The sequence below is a fragment of the Zootermopsis nevadensis genome, unplaced genomic scaffold (assembly GCF_977971745.1).
Source record: "Zootermopsis nevadensis isolate Lab colony 2312 unplaced genomic scaffold, Znev_1.0 Znev_ptg000011l, whole genome shotgun sequence".
Taxonomy (NCBI): domain Eukaryota; kingdom Metazoa; phylum Arthropoda; class Insecta; order Blattodea; family Termopsidae; genus Zootermopsis; species Zootermopsis nevadensis.
The window spans coordinates 6,262,268-6,271,396 of NW_028259143.1; the positions used below are offsets into that span (position 1 = coordinate 6,262,268).

The 9,129-nt window shown below is 35.9% G+C and overlaps 1 protein-coding gene across 2 annotated transcripts; it reads right to left on the bottom strand.

Annotated features, from left to right (window-relative positions):
- Positions 1-2,126: 2,126 nt before the first annotated feature.
- Positions 2,127-9,129, bottom strand: LOC110828097 (uncharacterized). 2 transcript variants are annotated; one of them, XM_087346950.1, is made up of 4 exons: positions 9,058-9,129; positions 7,027-7,247; positions 3,387-3,718; positions 2,127-2,816 (listed from the first exon to the last, which is right to left on the bottom strand). In XM_087346950.1, exons 2-4 carry the CDS (start codon positions 7,243-7,245, stop codon positions 2,699-2,701), a joined length of 669 nt encoding a protein of 222 aa, XP_087203076.1. In that variant the 5' UTR covers positions 7,246-7,247; positions 9,058-9,129; the 3' UTR covers positions 2,127-2,698. The 2 variants fall into 2 exon arrangements, with proteins under 2 accessions (XP_087203076.1, XP_021916130.1); XM_022060438.2 differs by having other exon boundaries at positions 9,053-9,118.

Here is a 9,129-nt window from a genome sequence, read left to right on the forward strand (position 1 = left end):
TTTCATCCTCATCCTTAGGGTACTCAGGAAGTAGAGAAGAATTCGTTATCAAAATAATACATACAATTTTTTGTTATTCTGAATTACTTCTCCATTAACAGTGATCATATTGTGGTTTGTATAGTCTTGAAAATTGTGTTAGGTATTTTCTGGTTTACAGCGAAATTCATAGTGCTCTCTGTCTCATTATTGTACCAGCCAACATACTATAAATTGCAGTATACATGGGTTTGGTGCAGAATAATTTTACTGGGGTATTTCAGTTACATTACGAGGGTTTACAACACAAAATAAGAACTGAAAGTGGAACAGATGACTGCTGCCAGTTGTTTTGCAGGAGATCTTCAAGAAACAACAGTCAGGCTCAAATATCAGCTGATTACTGGAACAGCACAGAACACCCACAGATCTAGACTGAGTACTGGAACAACACAGGACAAGCAGAGATCTCACCAAATGGTAGGAAAGCAACAAATTCTATTTGGTACCACAGAACCATGGCTGCGTACCTTACCATGCCTCACGCGGATGGAGAATCATGCAGAATATGTGACAGTCTACCTTAAGAGTATTGCTGCTAATGCCCTAGAATACTCTGAGGTTCCTCTTGTTGTCCAGTTTCTCTGAGTATTGCTGCTAATGCCCAGGATACTCAGTGTACTCTTGCTAGAATACTGTTTTGTTTAACATTGCTGTAAAAACACTAATAAACTTTCAGTTTCTTCCTTTGCCTTCCACCCCTTCTGCTCAGAATGATAGGCCTAATTCAGACCTGAGTTGTGCAATTCATGCTGCAATCAGCAAAATAGAGCCCCTGCATACATTCTGCATCCATCTAGTATGAGGTTTGGGTGTGTTCACCAGCACTGATACAGTCCAGCCAAGCCCCCTGTTGAACTGTGTCTCTGGTGGCAGAACACTCTCCAACTTCCGTAAACAAAGTTGAATCCTACAGTCGGTGGCTATGCAGTCACATACTATTTCAAAAATTTATATAAATTTCTCCAGTGCTACAAGAACAAATTTGTAGTATTACTACAAGAACTTGGTCCAATAGGATGGCATGGAGCTACAAGTGCCAGGCTGTGGTCGGCAAGTTGCAGCTACTCCAAAATTTTATGTATTATTTTAATGTGTATACTGCGATCCGGCGTTTTTGGCCGCTGAACTTTGTGAATTGGAACCTCGGAGCGAGTCACTTACCAGTAGTTTGCTGGAAGGGATATCAGCAGGCCACGTACAGTACACTTCAAATAAAATATCATCATGGTATGTAACACAAGAAAGTCGATTTCACTACACTACACATCACTAGAAAATTAACACTGCAGAGAGTATTAGATAATTTTATCTTCTTCACAACTCTTTGGGGGGGTACAATAATAAATTATGCATGTTTTCCTCTGAAATAAGACACTTTACAGATCAGGGACTCTTTCTATGATGTAGGAACCATGTATGCTCATAAATTTTACATTTGGAAATTGTTAATTGTGTTATCTGAAAATAACTTTTTTTTTCTCCCCACCATTACTCTCCGCATATTTGGTTGATAACTGGGGTAATTGATTGATAAAACTTGAACATAGTAATGTCTGAATTTATTCAGAAACTATGATATAAAATGTGTTAACTAGTTAAAAACATTGTTTATAATTAGCACAACTTGTTGGTGAGGAAAATAAAGTTGACTTCACTGTTTATTGTTTCCCTGTAAAGAAGCATCCTTCACTGGCTAAAGCAGGATAAGGTACAAGCAGTTTTTGTACATGAACTCTCTTCAAGAAGTTCAGTCAAATGAAATATCTGAATTGATTTTAAAAGTATAAATTTAAGAAGATCAGTAGGATAAATATTTTCTAAATTTGGAAACAGTGTTATACGCTAGTACAGTGTAAGGTTTTTTGAGAAATGTCTCATAAGCTTCCATCATATTAAGAGCTATTAATTTTGTCTAAAACATCCTTAGATCTTGTGAATACTTACTAAAATGGAAACATAAACAGCTCATAAAGCTGAAAAGGAAGATGGAAAGTGCAATAAACGAGATTATGTTGAAAATGAAGATGAAAAGAGAACACAGATCTCATTCCCTTTGAATTCAGCAAAACACATTAAGTCCAGAATTCTAGTGTTTTCACTTTATTCACAGTTTCCTTGTCAGATAGAATACAATAGTTCATTTTATTCTGATTTATTGACAGTAATATGTAGTTGGTTATATTTGTCTCTGCTTTTTACGTTTATTTATCAAAAGATTAAGGATAACATATTTATCTTTGTTAGCTTGCAAAGAGACTTCTATTTATGGCTGTTTAAATTTAGTTTCAGTGCACCATACAAAATTTAATACATTTGTAAGTAGTTTTTTAAATATTTGCAAATAGACAACAAAATGAACATAACCTTTCCAACAGACAATCACATCATATGACAAATAAAAATAATGAGTACAAATTAAATTTTAGAGCCAGTACATTGCATATCAGTTTATTTATTTTAGCCTTCATATTCATGACTCAGAATTAAGGGATTTACTTGAAAGCAACTGTAAACAAATCACATTTTGTTTTACTTGTGAAGTTTCTAATTAATAAAATAAGAAATATGGCTTGTTTGGTTTATTAACTGTAATGTCATTAACATGTCTCAGTGAATTGGTATTGGCATCGTCTTGCCAGTTCCATTGATTTGGATGCTACGAGTTGCTGGAACAAGTGTAGCGTGTGTTGCACTGTTCACCACTTGTACCGTAGTCCACTGCTTCCTGTAGTTTTGTTACAATTCCCTCATACTTGGGATTGTACGGCACCACACTGCACATACAAATACATAAATAAAATGTATAATTTTAAATGTATTTGAGTAGGAAAGATCAAACATTTATTTCAAAGGAAAGGATACTGGAAACATAACCACAATCTAGAAAATGAAATCGGAAATTATCAGGAGATTCGAGTAATTTAACTCTTAGTAAAGTTGGTTGATATGTGGTCTGAATAATAGTAGTCTTTATACAGATGTATTTTATTGTCAGAAGTTAGGGGTGACAGATTGAGATGAATCATGGATCCAGCTTCCTTTATGCTTTCGGGAAGTGGAGACTATATGGGGCTTGGAGCTCTTATGTGCTTGGTAACAACGAGAAAACTTGTGTTTTGCAGTCTCTTCCCTTCAGGTTTTGGACCATAAATATGAATATCTTTCTCACTAATTCTATGCATGTTACATACCTTTTTCATTCCATCCTCCTTGATTTGGTTAGCCCAGTAACATTTATTGAAGGATATAAATTATGAAGATCTACATTTTTTCTCTTTCCCTGATAAGATAAAACCAAAGCAGTCATCACTGTTAAGCAAGTAAAATTGTATCAGTAAACTCACGTGTTAAAGATCCTTGCACCCTTGATCAGCATTTTGGCTGCTGTAATGTATTCGCGTGCCTTCTTCGGTTCTTCACATGCAACACGGTGCAGACAGTCATAGTCACTGTTTGCATCACCCATGAGATATGTGAGCAGAAGTAATAGTTCTGATTCTGTTATAAATGGGTTGGCTCGTGGGTCTGGGATCATGTTGTCCTCATCAGAGCTGCGGCCATAACCGGAGGATCCACCTCCATTCTTCAGGAATCCAAAAGAGAACAAGCCTGCTCCGAATAGCAGGGCTTTTAGAACCAACAAGATGAACAGATTGGTCAAATTGAGGCTCAGAACCTAAAAGTGATTGAAAGAAAACTGATAATTTGTTATATCTAGTGGCAGAATGGTCTGAAGTGAGAGTAATGTGGGCTGTTACAGCATAGAATTTAGTGTAACATATGTTCAGGTTTATTCATGCTGCTGAATGAAATAGAATTCTGAAAATTCAGACTGTGAATAATAATTTCTCCATTTCATTATCATCTTCAAATTTGTGAGGAAAAGTTACCTTTTTGTTGCATGCTATGCAGTACTTGATGAATACCGAGGAGGTTACTGTAGCGGTAAAGCTTCAGACTTGTATCTGGGAAGTACTCAGTTTTAATGTCTTCCTAATTACCAGGTTTCCTGACTGAGGTTTTTTTTTCTGGTGGGATAGTATCTTGAAATAGTCAACGTCAGCCTCGTTAAAAATTATTGCCTCGGTCCCCTTCCATCACATTCGACGCTATCCCGCAGCTGAAGGTCATACTCGGCGTTTGGCACACTTGCTTCGTATTGGCAGGATCGTACTTCAGATCCCGGCACGGAGACCGGCTATACTCACTGAGGTTGTTCGTGGCTTTTCTCGATAAACGAAGCAAATATCGGGATAATACCTTAAATCCACCACGACCACTTTCTTCCATATCCTTTCCATTTTAATAAACATTTATAACTCTGTCATTCTTAACTGTATTCGTAAACTTAGCTGCTGATAGCGTCGTAAATAAATTGCATGAAAAGAATTTATATTTTGCACTTAAAATAGTGTCATTACACGATATTCATGACGAACTCTGGCGTTATCCATTGGATCATTGATAAAGGAAAATATATGGGGGTGGGGATGTCGTCCACCCCATTTCAGACGGACTGTATGCTGTGCAATTATTATTGCATGCGCAACTCTCAGTTCCGTAATGAACTCTAGGGCCTTGCATATAAGAACGTCTTAGAGGTACAGCTTCACGCTCTGTTATTTTTTCTGTGTGAAATCTAATTACCGGAAGAGAATTAACATTCGTGTCAGAGACTTATAGCCTGTAGGAGCAGGTAAACAGTTCAGTGGCCTCATGTTTGCGTGAAGTGCATTTTCAGATATCTGGACCAGTGTTTTCAGTTGGTGGTTCAAGGATCGCTGTTGGTCCTTGGCTTAATTTATACAACTCCGTCGATCTATTTAACATTTTACGTATTTCAAAGCTTGTATATATTACCAAAATGGAAACAATTATTTTACAAGTATTCACATTTCCGTTTACTTTAATGACAATAGTTTCTGTTGAACGTCACCACTTTTAATAATTTTGCTGGTTTTCGTCGAGTGATTAGGTAGAGGATGAGGTATTAGGTTTCTTACTGCACCCACCAAGGAAGAAAAGGAGAAACCGTGCTAAAGAAAACCCAGATTCTTGTAATAAATTGTTCCAAAATTCCTCCTGCATTTATGTTCTTTACCGACCGAGCTGATATGAGTATCGGTGTAAACACGTTTTTTTTTTTTTTTGGGGGGGGAATATAAATATTTTTTTTAAATAGGTCACCAGTTACAATTTTCTTAAGTGTATAAGATTATCGCATTGTTCATCCACTAACGAATTTCGAATAAGTTTGACGTTGATGGTTCATATTGCAAGTTGTTTGGTTCGTACCGATCAAATATAAGACCGACTTTACACGAATTTCAACTAGAAATTTGATGGTTTCTTCATACAGGGCTTATGGCACAAAAAGTTTCTGCAGGATATAAAATATAGATTCCGTTGAGAAGGAAGGATCCTGAGATTATGTATGGTACTAGAGCTGCAACAAGTATGCAACTTTTGATGTAGTTCCTTCTATGTAGAATGCAAGAATCTTGCCAGACACGAAATTTATATGTAGGTCATAAGGAGGCTTACTACTTTTGTATGTAACGTTGTTGAAACGGGGCGATGATAAAGGAAAATAATAAGTAAATTTAGTAGTGAAAATTATACACAGAATTTATATAAACTGTGTGATTACTTTAATTTGCAATTCCTTCTAGCCTATGTATAAATGTAAGCATTTGAAAGAAAGTAAGTTCTTCGAAGAATTTATTGTTTAAATGCATGTTGTTTCTTTGATTACATGAACACACAATTAAGACTGATATAAGTTACTTCATTTATTCCTTATGTTGACTCATGACATTGTTTCTTTGCGTACAACCGAGACATGATGATGGGCCCAATCAGTATATACGTAATTTAGATTATAACAACGGGCATTGAACACGTTTGTTCTTGGTGACACACATTTGTTTCGCCAAGAGGGGGTGGAATTAGGTCAAGATTATTACAAAAATATAAATAGAATAAAATTGCATTAAGCGTGTCACTGCCTTCAGTAAAGCTCATATTAGTCTTGCGTAACTTCAGAGGTAAATAATATTTCTTGTTTAATATGATTGTCTCTTATTATCAAAGCCAGTCAATACAGACATGTTTTTCTCAGACATGTATGTTTCATCATCTTCATAATATGTTGTTATAATTTTAATTGAAAGAAGCAACAAAATAATTAAACACGTCTTGTCTGGTAATTTTTCCCGGAGATTAGACTGGAGTTGAAAATCTTAACTCCGTTTGAGCGTCATGATTTAAAATAAAGTTCGGTTTTTTCTTTTATGTAACTCCAAATTTATGAAAACCACTAAATTTGGTCAGAGAGGATTTGGGCACATTAGATGCCCTTCGAAAAGATGATCTGAATTTCAATTTACATGCATGGAAACGTGTAATGTGCTTCGGGCTGGAGAACAATTCCTCCGACACGCGCCCAGCACGTAGCCTAAACACTTTGTTGCAGGCGTACCGCCGTTTCTCGCCTAACCTAACTGAATTGGTAACAGGAACGATTATGCTGAAGCTTCAGTTTTAGAAGCGTTATATCTCTTTTTATCACTTTCAATTGTCACCCATGTTTTATATCTATACAAGACTGCTAAAACCACATCATTGCCCTATACCATTTTATTCAGATAATGGCTTAGCCCTATATTTGCATACTTACTTTTCAGGAAATACCTTAATTTGAAATTTAATTCTCTATCAGACAAACATTTCATCCACTCTGTTATGATGAACTGGTTTTCAATGAATCATTAATTATATGAAAATGTTTCTATTCCCTATCAGCTGGTGCTAACAGAGTGATGACAATGAGCATAAAAGTAGTCACATATTACAATTTTACGCTATTGTCTTGTAGAAGCATGTGCATTTAGGTCTCCAGTCCCTTACGAAACCCATGCCTCATTCTTTTACCACCACTGCTTAATTTTAAGGTGGCATGTAGATATTTACAAGTTTTCTCACCTGACTGTTAGTTGTCGACCTCATGACCATTTCTCGAGCGATATCAGCTAGAACGTTAACGGGTTTGATTCCAGTCATCTTTCCTGTCCTCTCGCTGGAAGATTTCAAACCGTCTGCAATGTCCTGCGCCGATAACTCGTTGTTGATGGCTGCAGCCGCAATTGTGACCAAACTCAGCAGTCCAATGAACATCACAAGAGTCCTTTTAACAGTATACATGACTGAAACAACAAGAACCTCATTCATATGCCATGTCTTCAGTTGGGCAGAAAGCAATTTGTATGCTGACCAGTCTAGTTAGATAGAACTTCATGGCGCAGAGTCCTTAAGAAACTAGACCTAGCAGTTGCTCCGCTAAACAAGAAATTCCCCTCCTACTATGGATACCCAAAGTTCATTACCGTGTCTTCAGGAGCCCGCTACTGGTTCAAGTCTTTACCCGAATTAATGTAGTTTTCATTCTCACCTACACCTTTTGCATGTAAGCTTCATTTTAATATTATCTATTATCATGTGTACTTTCCATTGCACTCGTTCTCCTTCACCATTTTCTGCAATTTTTCTCCGTTATTGTTTCCATATTGGCATACTGTTTGTAGTATTTAAAATAATTATATTTTATTTGTAAAAACTTACAACCAATTTTATATTAGTTTTCTATCAGAGCTTATTACGGTTATAATTCAATGAAAACACGAAATTCCATTTTTTACACAAAACCAGACTTCCTTAAATGAAATATATTAAGCCCGAAACTCTAATCTAATTTTAATTCTTCCTGAGTTCCGTAATATCCTCTTTTTGTTTATGTATTTGCAGATTACATTCGTGCGTGTGCATATGATAGAATTTTATGCACTGTTTATTTAATTTGTAAACAGTTATTTATTACACAGAATTTCAAGAATTTATTACCAGAAGTGAGGTTAATGTGCTTGCAGTATTCATTCGTTTCCTGGTATTTGCTGATCTACGTAATTCATAAGCACGTTGTACGTTACATGGATACCTGGTACGTGCTTTATAGACCACTGACAACTGATTGTTAAAAGCCGACATTAGTCGCTAACAAATGTCTCCAGCAAGACTTTTTCTTTGGGGGGGGGGGGGTTTGCGATTACTGATTGTCGGAGTAATGAATATCAGAATTTTGGTCATGCATAATTATGGCTTCAACCTAAAATATCCGTTATATTCAATATTAACCCATGTTCAAAAAAGGAAATGTATGGCAGGATAAAACATTCTGAAATTATGCCCCTTTATATTATGATGTCGATTAGGATTTCTCATGGTTCTAAGTGATTTGCGTAGTAAAGTCAAATGTAGGCGTAGATTTCCTAGAATCAAATAATCAGTCCAAACGTCATCGTTTTAGTTAGTCTGTAGGTGATTTAACGACGTTCAAACAATTTCAAAAGTTATTTGTGTCGAATGGGATGAAATGATTGAGGGTGACGAATTCGGAAAGGCTCAGGGGAGGGGTCGTGGCCTGTTTAAAGTAACTGTCCCTAATAATTTTAACTATCCGTTAGTAGATCTGGATAACATGACTTAGCAGCAGTTTACTAAATGGAACATAATACTAATAATGGTGGATGATATTTAGCGAGGCTTATTAGTTGAATGATGATTCATATGAAAACGTACTTCAAGTTTATTGTTTTTCGTAAAATAAAAAAATTGTGGTTGTTTCTATTTAAAATAAATATTTACATTCCTCCAATAGAATGTATAGGTATACAACGTATAAATATTTAATGTTCTTAAGTTTCAAGCTAGTATTCAATCGAGACAGTGCACAAAATTTTGTGCCACAGACGATTTCTACTAGTGCGGTAGGTCCGTGTTTTACAAAGAACCATGACTTTTATAGGTCTAATATCTATTCGCATATTTTGCTCTGGGACAAACTAAGTCTATGACGCTTTACATCGATGGACATGTATTTGTTTCACGAAGACCTGTATTTAAATACGAACTCATAATGACTAAAATAATTATTGTCTGTGTTGTTATGACCTACCTGACCTCTTTGGAAATCCAGTGAACCACAAAACTCTTCTAAGTAACTGATAGCGTCTTATCTCATCGACTGAGAAC